General features: G+C 31.9%; 1 protein-coding gene across 4 annotated transcripts in view; it reads right to left on the reverse strand.

Annotated features, from left to right (window-relative positions):
• LOC118185077 (golgin subfamily A member 2-like) overlaps positions 1–19,984 on the reverse strand; it is an 83,014-nt gene that overhangs the window by 39,465 nt on the left and 23,565 nt on the right. For all 4 annotated transcript variants that reach the window (XM_035354867.2, XM_035354869.2, XM_035354868.2 and 1 more), the window contains 4 exons: positions 19,071–19,177; positions 10,551–10,609; positions 10,406–10,466; positions 7,146–7,310 (listed from right to left, as the gene is read on the reverse strand). In XM_035354867.2, coding sequence (XP_035210758.1) covers positions 7,146–7,310; positions 10,406–10,466; positions 10,551–10,609; positions 19,071–19,177 — 392 coding nt within the window. The remainder of the gene's footprint in view (positions 1–7,145; positions 7,311–10,405; positions 10,467–10,550; positions 10,610–19,070; positions 19,178–19,984) is intronic.

Raw genomic sequence — 19,984 nt, forward strand, 5'->3', positions numbered from 1 at the left:
GCGAGCCAGTTTCCCTTAGAAATGGAGGCATCCCCCCGCTCAGGCAGATAGCACTCGAATACTTTGTCATACCAACCAATTACCAGTATACTTTCAAGTTAATTAAAATTAATTTAATTTTACATAGATATCAACGTAATGAAGTTAATAACAAAAATTTATTCCTTTTTAAAATTCAAAGCTATTAAAATTTGAATAATCTTTATCATACTAGCTAGAATTTAAATAAATATTAGTATTCACACTTAAAAGATGGATGAGCAGCTGATTCTTGTACAGCTGTTCAGTGTTTCTTTGTATCCTCGTAAGCTTAAGTCTGATATTGGCACATACAATCAAGTCGACTCAGTACTCTAATAGACTTATGATAAGAACCCTTTTTTACACAAATATGTAAAAGCAGATTGAATTATTTTAAAGCTCAATAGTACATTTCATTATATTCCATTTTCATTTTCATTGATACTGAGCCCAGACCTGCAAAGAAACGATGATGAGAAGCACAGTGCTTTAAATCCCTCTTTTGTTGCTAAGACTACAGTGGGAGGTCCATAGGTAGGATAACAAGTAATAAATTAATACATTTCATAGTGATAGACAATTGCCATATGTAATTTTTAGGATGAGACTTTTAGCTATACAGTATAAAGTCTTTAATCCGAATGTCCATAATCCGGACCTCAAAGCTACAAACTTTCTGCGCATGGCGCATACGTTTACGCATGCGCATTTAATGTATAACGGACGGTATAAGCTAGGCTAAAATTATCTAATTATCTATTTCAGTTAATGTTGCAGATTGCGTTGTTCCTTAATCTTCTAATTGGATCCGGCTTATTATTTTTTGCAGACTGTTAGAACAATTTTATAGAATGTAAGCTTGAACTTTCGATTATGTCAAAAAGAGTTTCCAATTGTGGAGCTGCAAAAGGATCTATTGGGTTGGAGGGAAAGTTCTGTCGTAATTTAAAGAAAATATTTGAATTCATTTATAAAAATATGTGTTTAATATTAATCAATTATATATGCTCCATTATTTGTTACAACCTGTTGCCATCTTCCAGGTAACCTGTAAATTCCTGTTTTGTAGAAGTTCTCATCCATGGAGTTAAAATAGTCAGCAACTGCCTTAGAAACACTTTCAAAAGACTTGAATTTTTTTCCTGTTAGATAATTTTGCAGAGATCTGAACAGGTAATAATCAGAGGTGCAATGTCTGAGCATTTCATTTCAGACTATTAAATGAGAATAACTATATTATTAACTTAAAAAAGTTATTTCTTTCCAAAACTAATCTCTCATAAAATATTAGTAATGGATAGAAACTAAGACTTTTTTTCAGAATGTTATTATTTGACATCTCTTAAGATCTTTATATTTATTATTAATAAATGAAACTAATATAATTTAATATATGTTTACATTATGGTTCTCACATATATGATTTCAACAAGCAATGTTTAGAATACTTTGAGTATAAATTTCCCAGAGGTAACTGCTGCAATCTATCACAGTTTTGTCAGCTATATTCAGCTCACAATATTGTGTCTATTAATACACTTTTTTTATGATAAGATACCATTGCTTCAAAAATAATCCACTTCTTGCTGTTCTGTAGCAGGCAGGTAAAAAATTTTAATCATTTCTTTCAAAATGCAAAGAAAAAATACAGCAATAACAGTTAATTCATATCTTAAATCTTGTTTATAAAAACATAAGGTGGCTTATCGAGAATCACACAAGGGGGGTGACTAAGGATTTCCCATCCTAACGCATTCAGTTTTTGTAGTGTCACCACTGCAGTATGCGGGCGAGCATTATCGTGATGGAACACCATTCCTTTTCTGGACGCTAATGCTGGCCTTTTTTCTTTGATAGCTGCATTCAATTTATCCAGCTGATTGCAGTACAGATCCGCGTTGATGTTTTTTCCCTGTTTCAGCAACTCGTAATACACTGGACCTTTCCTGTCCCACCACAAACAAAGCAGTACTTTTCGTTGATGGATACTTGGTTTTGGAACTGTTGCTGATGATGTTCCTGGTTTGCAGTAAGATTTTTTTCTTTTAATATTCTCGTAAAGAATCCACTTTTCATCTCCAGTAACCAGCCTGTCCAAAAACGGCTCCACATTGTGTCTAATCAGATGTGATGAACATATTCTTACACGATCAGACAAATTATTTTCCGTTAATTCATGTGGAACCCAAACACTTTGCTTTAACACAAACCCAAGAGATTTAATGTGATCTCCAACAGTTGTATGATGAATGCCAAACTCTTCTGCAATTTCTCGACTTGTTAAATGTGGATTATTTTCCAACATGGATCGCAAAACATCATTATCGATCTTGGATGGTCGTCCAGATCGAACACTTTCTTTGAGGCTCAGGTCCCCGGAACGAAATTTGCTAAACCATCTTTGACAAGTACGAACATTTACAATATCTTTTCCAAATACCGCACATAAATTTTTACATGCAACAGATGCGTTACTTCCTTTTTGGAATTCATATAAAATGCATTGTGGTAAATGCACTTTATCTACCGAGACATGTTTTTCCCTTTAAATATTACAAGTAAATGATGAAGGGTAAAAAAGGGCACCTTTTATATTATACAGCAGCTAAAAAAACAAAAAAATCCGATTGGATTGACTCACTAGCCAGATGTTTTTTTTATTTACAAGAAAGTTCACCTGCCTATGACAGAACTTTCCCTCCAACCCGATACAAAGTGAAGGCATGTTTCAACGTCCATTAAACAAAAAGTGGAATTGTTGCAAAAAATGGATAAAGGTGATTTGTTTCTCTAACCATTCGGAAATCTGTTTATCAATTTCACACTGCTCTGCGGGAACGAAAAAATTTCGATTGACAAATTAGTTCTCGACACAGCAATTATAGGACTTGAACAGTGGAACTTTGTAACTGAACAAGAAATTATGTCTGTTCACAGAATTAAAGAGAAAGTATTATCACATAAAACAAAACAACTTACATTGAAAGAAATGTTTAATAAAGTAAACAAATAAATATTAAGTTTTTTTTTTTTTTTTTTTTTTGTAAATTTTGATACCTTTTAGATCATAATTGTTCTTTATTTCATAAATTAAGGTTTCATATTTTTAATTTTAGAATTTCTGCATGCCATCTTACCAGATGCCATTTTACATGCATGCCTTACCAGATGCATGCCATTTTAACTGATGATCTATAATCCGGAATTGCCGAAGTCCCGACGAGTCCAGATTAACGACTTTTGACTGTATTAAGATGAACAGATGATTTTGCAAGGAATAATAATTTATACTTTCATATTTTAATATAAAAATTTAACTGAATTTTTTATTAAGGCTGAGCATTTCATTTCAGACTATTAAATGAGAATAACTATATTATTAACTTAAAAAAGTTATTTCTTTCCAAAACTAATCTCTCATAAAATATTAGTAATGGATAGAAACTAAGACTTTTTTTCAGAATGTTATTATTTGACATCTCTTAAGATCTTTATATTTATTATTAATAAATGAAACTAATATAATTTAATATATGTTTACATTATGGTTCTCACATATATGATTTCAACAAGCAATGTTTAGAATACTTTGAGTATAAATTTCCCAGAGGTAACTGCTGCAATCTATCACAGTTTTGTCAGCTATATTCAGCTCACAATATTGTGTCTATTAATACACTTTTTTTATGATAAGATACCATTGCTTCAAAAATAATCCACTTCTTGCTGTTCTGTAGCAGGCAGGTAAAAAATTTTAATCATTTCTTTCAAAATGCAAAGAAAAAATACAGCAATAACAGTTAATTCATATCTTAAATCTTGTTTATAAAAACATAAGGTGGCTTATCGAGAATCACACAAGGTTACATCAAACAAAAACGCAGATGTACTGTCATGTCACACATAATTATAACTGGTACTAAATCACTTTCCTTGGCAACAGTTTAAGGTCAACAAGATAAAACATGTGTATTAAATATATTATATATATATCACTAAGATCAGTTAATATAATTCTAAGTATATCACCATACTTTGTGCTCTCATTGGAAATAATTAATTGCATTGAGTTGATTAATTATTTTTTCTAATATTCAATATACAATAATGATAACCCTCATTTACCTTCTTATTTAGCAGAATTTATTTGAAAAAGATGGCAAGAAATAAAGGAAGGAAACTTATTCGAATCTTTGTAGAAACAAAAGTGAAAATTTCTGCTGGAATGCAGTGTTATTCCAAAATAAAAAGTAAGTCAAAATGTATTTATATTTATTTGTTTACTTTTTACTTCTTAACCCATTAGCCGCTGGTGTTGCTTTGATGCAACGATCAAAATAAATGGGTATATAAATAAATATAACTACCTAAGATATTTTATACCAGCAGATGATTTAGTGTAGGGAATATTATGAAGATTATTTCTGTAAAAAAATATTTGCCTTCAACAATCATTTTGTTTATAATAATTAATCTCATACTTTAAGCAAAATTTAAGCAAAATTTTCGACCGGGTATTTTTGCTGAAAATATTTAACGAAAGAATCACTGTCTTTATGAGTGATCTATTTTTAGTCAAGGTCACCGTTTATCAGAACATTATATCAGTCAGATGTTTATATTTGTGTTGGGAAGGAAGGGAAAATAGGTGTTGCGCTGATGCAACGTCAGCAGGAAATGGGTAGTCAATCTCCTTTTTCACTCATTTCTTTTGATGTTCTGGTTCATGTTCTGGTTATTTAAAAATGCCTAGAACGAGGTATCTTACATTAGAAGAAGCCCTTCAAAGATTTTTTGACAAAGAAACATGATGATAATGTTAATAATGAAAAGAATGAAACTGATATTGTTGTTGTTCCCCCAGAAATTGCAGAAGCTAGTGACAAAGAAAAAAGGAATAGCAATGTTTTAAATAATGATAATGATATTTTACCAAATGAAATTCACATAAGAAGTAAGTTCCAGCCTTCTAAAAGCAGTTATAGTCATACTAAAAAGTTCAAAAACTGAAGACTGAAATCTTGAAGTGGATAAAAAAGGAACTATTAGTTATGTCTCAGGAAGAACATGAAGAAAGAGATAGAAGAGAAATTATAAAAGACAAAATACAAGGTAAAACTAGTGCGCAGATTTTCGACTTTCTTTTTGGTTTAGACATTTACTCTCTTCTGAGAGATTTATTGGAATATTATTGCTTACAGGATATCATTCTTTACCTCAAGAAAAAAATGTATTGGTGTTTTGATAAGGGCATTTCTGTTCCTGTTGTACGAGGATCGATATCACGTTTTCAGTACAGGAATATGAAGCAGAATTTGCATTTGACAATACTGATAAATTATATGAGGTGAGACCGTATCTAAACTTACTAAGTATCACCACTTTTTACTACTGGAAATATAAAGTCTCTTTTAGATTTCAGACAGGGGAATGCAATATTCCTTTTGCAAACTCCTATTGAGAGTGTAGAATTAGCCAGAAATAGATCAGCAACAGGAATACCTAATAAATTCAGCATTCAAAAACCTTTATTGTAAAGTCCGTTGATAACAAAAGACTTTGTTGTAAAGAGTATCACAGCCAGACTGTTTACAGATGCAAAGTATGTAATGTCGCTTTACATCATGATTGTAATCAAGTTTTTCATGCTTGAATCTTTTAGTTGAAATAATCTGTATTTGTAAAAGAAATACAATGTATATTTTAATATTAAATTAATTACAAGTAAAGTGACTTGTAGATTTATAAAACGTTATACAGCTATAAAGTAATCCTGCACTCCACTCAAAAGAAACATGACACGAGTACAATCCTACTCACTAAACATAGTCTTATTCCAATGATGTTGCGCGAACGCGACACTCGCTTTTTCCACCAGTAAGAGAATGCTTAATTTAATATTTGTTATTATTTTCATGAGAAAAGAAACATTCCTTGTAGTTTTGGAAGTTAATGGGTTAATGCACTTAACCTAGTAAACTCAGGCATGCCAAATGAAATTATTTTTTTTAATACAGTCAAAAGTCGTTAATCCTGACTCGTCGGGACTTCAGCGATTCCGGATTATTGATTTTTCCGGATTATAGATCATCAGTTTAAATCTCATAAGATGGCATGCAGAAATTCTAAAATTAAAAATATGAAACCGTAATTTATGAAATAAAGAACAATTATGATCTAAAGGGTATCAAAATTTACAAAAAAAAAAAAAAAAAAAAAAAAAAAAAGCTTAATATTTATTTGTTTACTTTATTAAACATTTCTTTCAATATAAGTTGTTTAAGTTGCTTCGTTTTATGTGATAATACTTTCTCTTTAATTCTATAAACAGACATAATTTCTTGTTCAGCTACAAAGTTCCACTGTTCAAGTCCCGTAATTGTTGTGCCGAGAATACCGACTAACTTGTCAATCGAAATTTTTTCGTTTTCACTAACCTCTCTGTCACCTTCTTCATGTCTTTATCCATTTTTTGCAGCAATTCCACTTTTTGTTTGATGGACATCGAAACATACTTTCATTCTGTAGATCCTTTGGGAGCTCCAGCATCGGAAATTCTATTTGACATAATCGAAAGTTCAAGTTTACTTTTATAAAATTGCTCTTACAGTCTGCAAAAAATAATAAGCCGCATCCAATTCGAAGATTAAGGAACAACGCAATCATCAACATTAACTGAAATAGATAATTAGATAATTTTAGCTTATACCGTCCGTTATACATTAAACGTGCACGCGAAAACGTATTCTGCGCTTGCGCACACGCATGTGCGCAGTCGTAAAGGTCTTACGCGCATGCGTAAACGCCTATGCGCATGTGTTAACGCAGCGCATGCGCAGAGAGTTTTTAGCTTTGAGGTCCGGATTATGGGTGTCCGAATTAACGACTTTTGACTGTATGTATGCTTTGTTTGAAATTATTAAAAATTCTCTTCATTTACACTGTAAAGAATTACAAGCTGCACTTCCATACAGAAACTGCTGTTGAAACCAATATTGCATAATGTTAATAAATGAAGCAGTTATAAGCTACTTTGATACATCAAATGCGATAGTTATATATTACATTGATAGATCTAGGAATATATATATAAATTAAATATAATATTATAGTTAAATACTCACTAGTGAAATTCGTTTTTCTAGTTCAAATTTCTGTTGATAAACTTCTTCTAACTGGCTAGGATTTTCATTATTATTTTCTGAGAACTGTTGAGCTTGTACTTCTACTACAGATAATTTGTTCTGACATTCAGCAAGTTCTTTCTCTACCGTTTCCAGGTGAGCAATCTATATATAAATGAAATATACTTTTAAAATTAAATGGCTGAATGTACATGTTCATGCAGTTACATGCATTTAAATTTTTGAGGCTAATTTACTTGCATGTCAATATCTTAATGATAATTGATGGCAAAATTAACAATCGGTGTTTGGAAGCATAAAAACACGGCTAATGGTCGAAATATTTTTAATCCTAGCTTAAAAAAAATAATAATAATGACTTCAAAAGATGCATTTTTTTGCCTGCAGAGAGATTAAGGAAATTCAGCTTTTCAGAAACGTCCCTTAAATATGCCAGTTTTATTAAAAAATCGGCATCAGCAAAATCTTCTGTATCTTAGTATCTTTCCTCTTTAAGGAAAATAAATATTTCATGCCACAATTCAAAGGTACATGATAAAATATTACCATAAGAGAACCATACAATAAAGATGAGCGTTTGGCTCCTATATCCTCACACAGTTTTTTTTAATATAAAATCTTGCTTTTAATGAATAAGATATTATAAAATTTATCTTACTCACCACACATTATAACGCCTGATTTAGTTCAGAACTCAGATGCTTTGACGCAAGCGCTTCTATATGAATAATGCAAGAGATTCACAGTGACATTTGGTGATTTGCTTCGAATAAACGCCTGCAATCCTCAACAACTGCCAGACACGGAGCGAGCTCCATCGGTACAGACAGAAACATACTTAGGCCAATTAAAATTACTTTTAGATATGAATGTAACAAGAACCTGAAACATGTCTTTAGCCTTTGCTTCTGTAGTGATAGTTTTACAAAACAGGTTGTCTTTAATATTGTTACCATGTATATACCACCCAGAGCACATCAAAAGCAGCCTTATTATCATTTGTGGCCTTATCTAGTGGCAATCCAGATTTCCTCTTTTGAATTTTTTCAATTAATTCATCATTGATATCCTCTGCCATATGTTGTATTCTCCGACTAATTATGTTATTGAACAAAAGCACTTTTAAAAGCAGTTTCCCAACAGACTTACCAACCATAATGTTTACCATATCTACAGCAGCTGGTAGAGTAATTTCTGCGATGGCTTCTTAAATTTCAAAATTCTGGAAACCACCTTGGAACAACCATTGTTTGGTATAGACAAAATCTTAAATCTTGTTGTTTAAGTTCGTGACAAAAATAACATGAGGTCTGACAACAATGCTACGGTGATTAGCTTCTAAATTGCACTTCAATTTATGTGCATGCATATATTCCGCTGGCAAAATTTTCATACACAGTACACATTTAGATCCCTCTTCACCATTTGTTTCTGTTAACGTAAAATTAAACTCTAAATAACTATCATCATATTTATGATATTTTTGTTTCTTCATAGTCGTGCCACTGGTTGAAGTCATACTTTACCTGCACTATCACATTTACTACTATTAAAAAATAAATCCATCTTCAAAGATACAAGAGCAAAAATTCACAAAACTATTTTCCAAAGGAAACAAACAAGTAATATAACATTAACTACATATGAACTAATTTATATCACTGCTTATTTATATGAAAAGCTGAGTTTAATTTCACTAGACTTAGGTTATAAACCGATTGACTGAATCGAGTCGGCAATACTTAACTTATATGCTCTTTCTGCAAGACCTTTCAGAACAGTCTAGAACACAAGAAAGCCTCTACAGCCGACATGAAAAGGATATTTTATGCCTACTACCTAACTTTTATACAGGGTTAAATATAAACAAACAACACAAAGAAAATATACATATTTTTAGCTTTTCACTTTATTTTTTATTTAGTTAGACATATGTCTTGGCTCCATTATTTATGAAGCTTTTAGAATATTTCATGGAACCTCTTTGGAGAGGTCACAGCACACAGTTTGGGAACCACTGTGCTGAAGTGTTGATAGAAGAGGTTAATTGATCACCACCAATTTTCCATCACCATTTGAAGGAACATAGAATTGTGTCTAAGCGTGGAGGTGTGATTCACATGAAGTTATGGTTGCTAATCAAAGAGAACATTTGAACTAGTACATTATTTATTCAACTGGAAAAAAAAAAAAAATCTTTATTGAATTCTCTAAAGTCAAATGACTGGCAGTTCAAGCTTGCAAAATTGAAATGAAGAGAATATAATTCCCATGAGACATTTGAAATGAAGAGAATATAATTCCCATGAGACATTTGAAATGAACCACCAAGAATTTTTAGTCCAAAAGGGCTTTCAATTTCGAAACACGATTTTCAGTTGTTTCATTTAAATGTGTTGTTTTGCTTTTCTGAGAATGTTGCCATTCAACAAAATGTAAGATATTTACTTTTCTTTCAAATTTAATTTGTTTCTGATTAATTAACATACTAAGCTATTTAAAAGCAATAGACTTAAAAACAGATTTTTTTCCCCCTTTTCTTTCTCTTTTTTTTTTTTTTTTCTTTCTTTTAAATCCAACCAATTTAAATAAAAATGCATTTAATTCAGGATATACCTTATTTAAAATATTAAACATTTTTATAGAGTTATATTACATGTTTTTCCACTTTTCAAATATGCAAAAGATATATAATGTTCCCGTGTTAGTATTAATACATATTCATCTAGTATGTGTTGGTAATTTCTGCTGTTAAACCATATTAATATTTAAAAGTACATGTTTGACTGACAGTTAGAACCTGAATTCTTTCAAATTTTGTATTCATTTTTTTACGTAAAGACAATTTCTTCATAATTGGCTTGAAAACGTATTATAGCACTAGAAAAACGCTCTTGATTCAGATGGGAAATACATAATTGATAAAACCAGTATTTTACTTATTTCTTCTTCCTAAAAAATTATTAACAGAATGAACAGATATAACGAAATATTTAAAAATTCTGCAGCTACTCACAGCTAAAAATTGACAGATTAATCTTTGGAAACATAACTATCACACTATAATATGACATTCGATTTCAAGTCAACAGCGATTTCAGATATACAATGCAACAAAATTATAACAAAAGTCTTCAGCCAGTTATTATTTTGAACACTGAATGTAACAAAAAGATCAATATTTTAAAACAGCTAAATAAGTAAATACAACTGTAAAATTATAAAACAGTAATAATTACCTTCTTGTTTAATTTCTCAGTTAATTCTGCATTTGCTAATTTCAGATCTTCACTTGATTTACTGTAGATATAAAATTTTCATAAATAAGAAAATTAATAATTATAGCATAATAAAAATGAATTCAGCTTAAAAACACAAATTTACCTTGCTTTATATATATCCATTTTTAATCTTTCAATATCTTTTAGTGCTTCTTTATTAACCTAAAAATCAGATAAACTTTTCTTAATTAAAAAAAAATCAACAGCAATAAATCAATTGTAAACGTATAGCAACTGTATATTAATTGTAAAGTTAGAATTATATAGACCAGGAAAAGCTTAAAAATCTGGGACAAATCTTTTTCAGTACAGTACTAATATAAATGTTTTGTAGCATTATAAAGAAAATTACAAGACTAATTATGTTTCAAAAGGTAGATTAAAACTGAAAAAAAAAAAAAAAAAAAAAAAAAAAAAAAAAAAAAAAAGCATATATGAAAATATGGATAATTAAAGGGGGGGAAATCAGTATTTGTGGATCTTTAAGGTAATTGCAATAAATTGCCTACAATGATAACCTTAATGGCCTCTAATACAGCAACACCAATTTTTGATTTACTTTCTTATATGCAATTCATTACATTGATCATCCCAGCTGTTCTTTAAAACTTATATTTCATCCATAAACAATGTCACCTATTTTCAGATTTGCCAGGGATTAAAAAAAAAACCTGTTCTTCAATGAAAATGCAATCTATCACATAGAATACAATAAGCTTTGTGATTTAACACACACTAAGCTTTATGAGAACAATCACGGGTACTTACTATTATAGTGTCGACCATGAAAGTCCCGAAGCAGCATCATTTAGCACCAATCATGGGTAAGTGTGACATAGCACACTTATAATACCTGTGCTTTTGTTTGATGTAACCCAAATTGATTCTCCGTACACTACCTTTTGTTTTCATCAACAAGGATATAAATTAACTATTACTCTTATATTTTCCCCTTGCATTTTGAAAGAAATTATCAGAATTTGGGACCCGACTTCTACAGAATAGCAAGCAGTAAAATATTTTCATAGTTATGGGTTTTTACCATCCAAAAAAGCTAGTATTAATGGGCAAGATGTGGTCAACAAAACTGGCAATAGAACATTTACTGGTGGGAAATTCGTACTCAAGGTGTCAAAGTAAAATCAGGAAGCATAACCAAATAGTAGAAATGAGCGAAAGCCTTTTACATAGTGCAAAAACAAAGCAGGTTGAATACTGTTTATTAAATAAAAAGGCATAAATTCTTTTAGAACTTCACAAGCGAGATTGCTGCAGCTTTGGTAGGATCTCTGCCAACTTCCATAATACGATTTCAACCAATTTCTTGGGTGGACAGGATAATATGCAAGTACCCAATTATGAATTGACACTTAACAATGAATTTACATAGTAAACATTACCAGTTAAACATTGATACAGGCAAACAATGGCTAAATAAGAAAAGCATCTGAGATGAAAACTACTTTCACATTTTTGGGTACATTATGTTTTGTCTATTGTTGGTTGAGAGAAATGACATTAATCAAGTGATGCCAGAAACAAATAAATATCTACAATAATACAACCATTGATTGGAATAACTTGATGAGAGATATTTGCGCAAAATATTCAGTCAACAATGCCAAAGGTTCAGTAATTAACAGTTTTGTCTACATAAATGAATCTTTTGGTACCTGATCTCATCTAAACAGTGGATATTTAAAAGTCACAAAACAAAAGCATGTTTTCTGGTTGAGTTCCTAAAGCTGTGTATCATACATGAAAATATTTGGGGGAAAAATCTCTTTTGTGAAACTTAATATTTGTCACATAATATAAAACAGCCAACCACAGCAAATCACCAAGGTTACCATGTTAGATACAATAGGTATAATAGCAGCACAGAGAGTTTTAATCTTGATAGTTGATTGGCTGAAAGAACTACCTATGTATTTTTGCAGAAAAGAGGGGGAAAAAATCCTCTTTCTTTCAGTGGTTAATCCAGTAAAAATTATTCAAAACAAGTTGGTGACCTGGAATAGAAGGATATATGATACCAGTTTAATGCAAACACTAAAATACTTTAATAAGTAATATTAAAAGATAAGCAGCATTCAATATTTAAAGTGCAATCTTGATCAATTATAAGAGAAAAAACTGCATCAATTGTAGATTTAGGATCATGAAACATTTATGTTTAGATTGACACTCTTTTGTTGAATGGACTACCCCAAAGATTCACAAGTAAAAAAAAATCTAACAGAATTCATTCAATCCAAACTGCTCAACTTTTATAAGCAAGATCTATTTTTCAATAAAAACAAAACATACTTTAAAAAATCTATTTTCTGAATTTACATGCACTTTACATACATAATTCCTTGCACTATGTAACTATGTAAAAATACTTGATGCATTTATTGCAATGAATGGATTCTTAAGACACTCTCCTCATAGCATTCTGCCCCATGGTGACAAGAGGGAATGCAGTTAAGAGAAGAGGGAGTTCATGAGGAGTGCAGTGATTGATAGCCAGTTATTCATGGTCATTTTTATTTCTCCATCTACATTTTGCTTCTCTATGCCATTAGCTAAAATCTCCTGTTTATGAATTCAGGTCTCAACTGCTTGCATTTGTCTGTGCTTACAGACGGCCAACCAAACCATGACTTTTCGGGAACATCTTCCTGCCTTTACTTGAGGCAGCATGCCTTGCCATATTCAAATAAACTAACTTAACAACACTTTTCTTGAACAATCTTACTTATTTTTATACCTTACTGTCCTTCATTAAATTGTCATCATACATTTGACATGTCTGGTGAAGAATATCCACAGCTTTCCAATTTCTAGCTATTAAATACCCGATGACTAGCCATATTTTACAGAGCTTCATTTCTTTAAACATTTTAATTACAAACTACAAAGTGCACATACTGATGCTAAGAAACAGGTAACATTAGACTGTGTACAAAAAATGCCGCCAGGAACATAGAATACACTCATTCACACGCATGAAATTTCAAACACTAATTCACTAACAGGTCACAACAAATAACCTTTGTATAAAGAAACTGGTTATATTTCCTCTTGAAGAACTAACACTTGCATATTGATACTTAGAAAATGTATACACTCTACAAGGGTGGAGCACTTAAAAATCTGGTTGATATGATTGAATTATTTATAAATTAGACATTTTGGCCATTCAGAAGATCAGATGGCTTGACCAAGGAATTTCGATAAAAGAAGATGCAGTGTTTTGTATAGCTGTCAGGATAAGCAGCATTGCTTTGGGGTAAGATTTGTAGTAACTAGGAAAATAAGAGAATCATAGACTTCAAACCTATAAATGAAAGAATTTGTAAAGTGCAGACTCAAGCTTGTCCTCAAAATTTTAATATTATCAGTGTACATACATCTACTGAAGACAAATACAATTTTATTAAGGATGGGTTTTATGATAAACTTGAAGCCTCCTATGAGAAATGCCACTCAAATTATATAAAACTATTACTGGTGACTTTAATGGAAATACTGGCTAGTGAAAACTCAGTGGGTGATCACAGTTTACATGAGGAAAGTAATAATTTTGCAAATGCAATATAGGAGGTACCTTCTTTGATTACACAACCACATACAAAGACACATGGCACTCCTCAGATGGAAAAATACTACATCAGACTGATAATTTCCTGGTGGATCTAAGACACAGAAAGTGCCTTTTGAATGTCTGCAGTTATTGTGGAGCCACTTTCTGGTGATTTCCAGGCTGAAAGGAAGGATAAGTAAGATCTTTTGGAATACGCAACAAAGGAATAAATCTTGGATGTTGACTCATTGTGCAAACTTGTGACTATGAAAGATTACAGAAATAAATTTAAAAAAATAAAAACCCTACTGAAATGTGATGATTTACAGAATGGTGACTTCTGGAAACAGATTGAAAAAATAATTAAGGATACTGCAGGGGAAGTTATACCAGAACTGAAAAGAGATATTAATAAATGCGAAACAAATTTTATGGCAGTAACTAATAGAGTTCATAATCCCCTTCCACTGCAGATAAATTCTTACACTTATGAGGGTGTTTCTCAGTTTACGTATCTCAGTACTATCATCTCTAATGGTAATATTAAACTTGAAATTAACAAAACATTACTTGGAGCTAATATATGCCATCATGGTTTAAAGAATTTGCTAGTGTCTAAATTATTAAACTTCAAGACAAAAATAGATCTTTATACAACTCTTATTAGACCAATCATATTATATGTTAGTGAATATTGGCTATTAAAAAAACAGATGAAGAAAGACTTATTTCAGTTATTATTTCAGTTTAACCTTTGAAAGAAAAATAGTGTGAAAAATATATGGCCCAGCTAGAAAAAATAATGGATGGAGAATTTCGTTTAACCATGAAATACATAGAAGATACAAACAACCTAATATAAGTCATTAAATCTTATTATATCAGATGGCCTGTACATATTTTTAGATGTCTTAAAAAAGTGACCTTTGCAAGTGTAAAGAAAGAGTATCATGAAAAGAGGAAGCCCTCAACCAAGATAGATAGACTGTGAGGAGGCAGATCTCAAGATCTTTTAAAAATCAATCATTGGCAGACTGTAGTGACTAATTGGATCCGCTGGAGAAAGCTTGTTGAGATGGCCCGGGATAGGCTGCAGTGCAATTGAAAAAGAACAGACATTTATTCCTTCAGAACATAAAAACTAACTAATGTCAGATATAATTAAAAAATCCAGAATCTACACCCTGCCTCCCAAATCGAATTATTAACATTATCCCCCCTTTTTTTTTACATCGCACTAAAAGATCTTAAATTCCAAAAACAAAATTAATTTTGATTAAATGAGACTACAGATAAATAATGGAAATAAACTAGTAAAAGGTGTAAAACTGCTTTTCTGATAATCATACAGGGTGATCAGCAAATAAGCTTTGATTTCAAAATTAAATATCTCTACAACAAAGATCGCTAGAATTATGCGGTAAACTGTATGTTTATTAGCAAAACTGTAAAAATGGTATACAGAAGTTTGGAAAATTTAGTTACGAAACTCGTTAACAGATGGTGCTCTGCACTGAAAACTCTTTCCATACTTGCCAACCTACGACACTCAAAAATCAGGACATTTCTCACAATGTTTAAAAGACTTTTTAAATGATAAAAATAGAGTTTTTAATAATGAATTAACTTTAAATAACTGCTAAAAAAAGAGACACTTTAATCAGTTTTTGTACAAATATTATGAACAGTGGCAGATTTTGCTTTCATTAAGAAAGAAACGTCATAATTTTGTTCATAGCAATTGCCAAGTAGGCCTGCTTTCGCTAATAAAAGTTTTTCTAATGTGTCATCACTAACATTAGATCTAAGTTTAACAGTGTTGTTGCGTTTAATTGTAAACTGCAAAATTGCAACTGCAATATTTATCAGTGGCAACATCAATATCATCATCTTTCATGACTAGATGAAGTAACACAGGAAATCTGTCCAAAAAGTACCTTATATGAGAAAAAGATGCATTTGCAAGAGCAGAAACATCAGCAACTTTAGCATGCAAAATCACTTCATTGTTGATTGGAAATTTATGTAGTATGTAATCGCATACTCGACAGAAGCAACTTCTAACATAAAGATAAAACCTTTTGTCTTCTTCTGAAAGTTCTTTCACTAGTTTTGCATTCTTTAAAGCATTTCTTTAAAGACAGCCAGCATGTACATACATGTTTCAAAAAATTTCTCATTTCAGTATTATGCAGCTGTTGGAACTATTTTAATTTTTCCTTCCTTTTAGAATTTTCAAGATAACAATAAATATCAACAATGTGTTCATCCACATTTATTGGTAAAGAAGCTGTCTCTTTTTCAGCTGCTAAATTTAAGAGGTGCAGATGCACCTCATAATTTGCAAATGTGAATTTTCCATTCTTAAGATGCGTGCAACACCAGTCTTCAAGCCTACCATTACTGGTGCATTATTGGCACCAAATGCTAAGCAATCATCCAGACGAGCTGCATTTTCTTTTAAAGTTTTAATAATTAGCTGTGCTATATTAAAGCCTGTCGAATGTCCTTCTAAAGTGGGGACAGAAAGTAAACTGCACTCAATTTCTGAAGACTCTGGATTAAAAAAAGAAACAACAATTAGATACAGTTTTGAATCAGTACTATTGCTTCCATCCGTAGAGAGGCAGAACGGAGCTGTTTTAATACAACCAATAACTGAAGATTTATTTTTCAAACTCATTTCTTTAACAACTGCACCTGTTTTGATCCTTGCACTTGAGTATTTCTTAGCGATTTCACTATCAAAGAAACATTTTTCTAAATAAAGCTGCAGCGTGATCCGATGCATTCAGTGGCAGGTGTAAAAAGGCAGAGAACAGAGATTCTGCATTAATATCTTTTTGGTCCTTTGTTTCCGAAGAAAAACTCATGTTGTGACAGACGGTACACATCGCAAATTTATTACATTTCCTTGAGGAAATAATGGAAGGAAAGTCAACTGTGTACGATTTTTGAAATGTACACGAGTATTTCACCTTTCTCGCAGACATAACAAAAGATAATAAATTCTAAAACTATTTCCCAAAGGCACGTGTACTCACACTACTCAGGACAAGATGAACAAAATAACTAAAGAACATCCAAATAACAGCCTTGTGCTTGCTTTATGCTCATTGGCTAATATATGCCAGATGACATGCAGTGGAGCTCGGTGCACATTGGAGAACTGGAGAACGACGTTTCTAAAATTCAATTGCTTTCAGACATCCAAAATCACTTTTTTTTTTCGTTCATATAACGAAGTATTAAGCCAAGTTCCATAAAAATCGCGAGAAATTTTAAGAATAAGATAAAGTCGGGAGAAATATATTGAAAATCGTGTTGGCGGGAGAGCAGTCGAAAATCGGGAGTCTCCCGCCTAAATCGTGAGAGTTGGCATCTCTGTCTTTCCCTGATAGGAGTCTAAAAAAAATAAAGTAAAGCAGCCTTTGCAATCAAAATACAATTTTTTCAAAATGTTCACTGTTCGAAACAATGAGGTGGCATAAACGAACAATGAAATTTGACATCACGTCTTACAATGTCTCAACGGAAATGAAATCACATGCAACACCAATCAACGATTCAAGCTCATCTAGAGTAGCGGGATTGTTTCAATAGACGGTGTCTTTCAACACGCTCCACAGAAAGAAGTCACAAGGACTCAGATCGGGAGAAAATGGAGGCCAAGCTCTTCCTGTGTCAGTAAATTGTGGACAATCTAACACAATTACTCTATTCCCAAAGTATTCATGAAGAAAGTGAAAACCTTTATCTGTTCGATGTGGTCGAGCCCCATTTTGCTTGAACCAGTTGATACCTGGTCGATCCTCAAACGCTAGCCGAGTGCTGACAAATTGTTCAAAAATTGTAACGTAACATTTAGTAGTTATTGTTTCTACTACGAAAGAGGGTCCGATAATGCTTCTGGTGCATACCGCAACCCACACAGTAACTTTAGGCGAATGCAGTGCTTTCTCTTCCCACAAACGAGGATTTTCGGAACCCCAAAATCTCCAGTTTTGTTTATTAGCGATTCCATTTAAATGAAAATGTGCCTCATCTGTGAACGGATGCAGCTCACATCAAATCTGCCATTGTCAACCCTTTGTTGCACAACTTTCATGGTTATGGCCTAATGACTTTGGATTTTGTATGGAAACAGCCGTAGGCTATTTTTAAATATTTTTTGCATACTTCAAACCTGTCTTTGATGCAATGCGTCGGATGCTTTTCCTAGGATTTTGCTGAACAATTCTAGAAACTTTGGCTGCATTTTCAGGAGTGACTACAGTTTGCCTAGGCCCTACATTTCCCTTTTGATCATCAGCCATGTTGCCAGTCCGTTCGAATTTCGAGAAGAGCATGCGAATGGTTTTTGCATCGGGTCCAACTGGAACATTGAATCAGTTTTTAACCCCTTAACTGCCGCGGGCGTATATATACGCCTTGCTCAGCCGATGCGTTAACTGCCCCCCAGATGCGCAGCCGATGCGTTAACTTTGCGAATAATTTTAGGTGTAGCAGCGCAAAGCAAATGATAGCAGTTTGGAAGGACGTATATATATGCCTGGGGCAGTTAACGCATCGGCTGAGCAAGGCGTATATATACGCCCGCGGCAGTTAAGGGGTTAAAACTGCGATGTGTTGCCGTAGGACTGAATTCTAATCGGTTGAAATTCCGGGACCAAAAAAACACGTTGTTCAATGGAATGCATTATTTCACTTTCTACGCTAGTTTCTTTTCACTAGTCAACAGTCATACTGATCACTTTCAATTTCAAAGCACATTTTAAAGGCTACTGATAGGTCATTGCTATTAGAGTGCTATCTGTTAACGATTTTCATAACTAAATTTTCTAAACTTTTGTACACCATTTTTTCAGTTTTGCTAATAAACATACAGTTTACGCATAATTCTATCGATCTTTGTTGTAGAGATATTTAATTTTGAAATCAGGGCTTATTCACTGATCACCCTGTATTTGTCAAAAAACTAATCACAATGATAGAAAAGGAATTAATGAATAGTCAAACACTATTTAGCAATTCAACAAACTTTCTTAATACTTTTTCTAACTGCTGATTTGAGTTAGTCAGAGCAATCAAATCCCTCTCGAGGTCTGAAGCTCTCTGTCTTGATGCTCGCAGCCTTCCTTGCAATTCTTCAACTTCTCCTACATTATACAATAAACATTTACTAAACAATAACATTTACTAAAAAATAAAACTTAAAAATTAAATACAGGAGTTACATCATACAAAATTTTAAAAAAATGACTTATAGAATTACTTCTCTTTTGCAGACATATAATGACAGAATTATAGAAACAATGATTTGGAAAAACAAAATTTCAAAACTATTTGAAAAACCTATACAGGTATGATTAAAATCATCACTGTAAGGTACAATGAGATAAACATATTTTAACTTAAGAAAGAGATAAAATAGATAGAATTTGTATCAACCAACAGTGAGAAATTATCCAACAGGAAGTTATTAATTAAAAACAATTTAAAGTAAAAATTAAAAAATCACAACTAAAATTTAAAATCAAAATCGAAATTTAATTTCTGAAACACAGATTGCTTTTCTGCATTTAGGTTTTGCTTCTTACTTTAGTTTTCCCCACTGTACCTTTTTATTACCTTTTCTAAAAAAATTCTTCATTGATTTTTAATACAACTTTTCTAATTGCTTTAAAATTGTCTTTTCTTTAGAAACTTGTACAATTCTACCTTTTCATTATTCCAAGTAACTATTTTTTTTTTTTTTTTAACATTTTCTTTCTTTTTCAAATATTCTGATTTACTGTCTTTCTCAATTATTTTCTTAGTACAGTCAAAGATCGAAAATCTGCCAAACTAAAATCTACATAACTTCTCAAAATGTAAACATTCAGGTTCAGGAAACCACAACATGGCAAAGAAAAGAAAAATACCAAACAATGACATAATAATGGAAATACTTACCAAATCATTGA

The sequence above is a fragment of the Stegodyphus dumicola genome, chromosome 10 (assembly GCF_044657685.1).
Source record: "Stegodyphus dumicola isolate Sdum_Otavi_A_Nest chromosome 10, ASM4465768v1".
NCBI lineage: Eukaryota > Metazoa > Arthropoda > Arachnida > Araneae > Eresidae > Stegodyphus > Stegodyphus dumicola.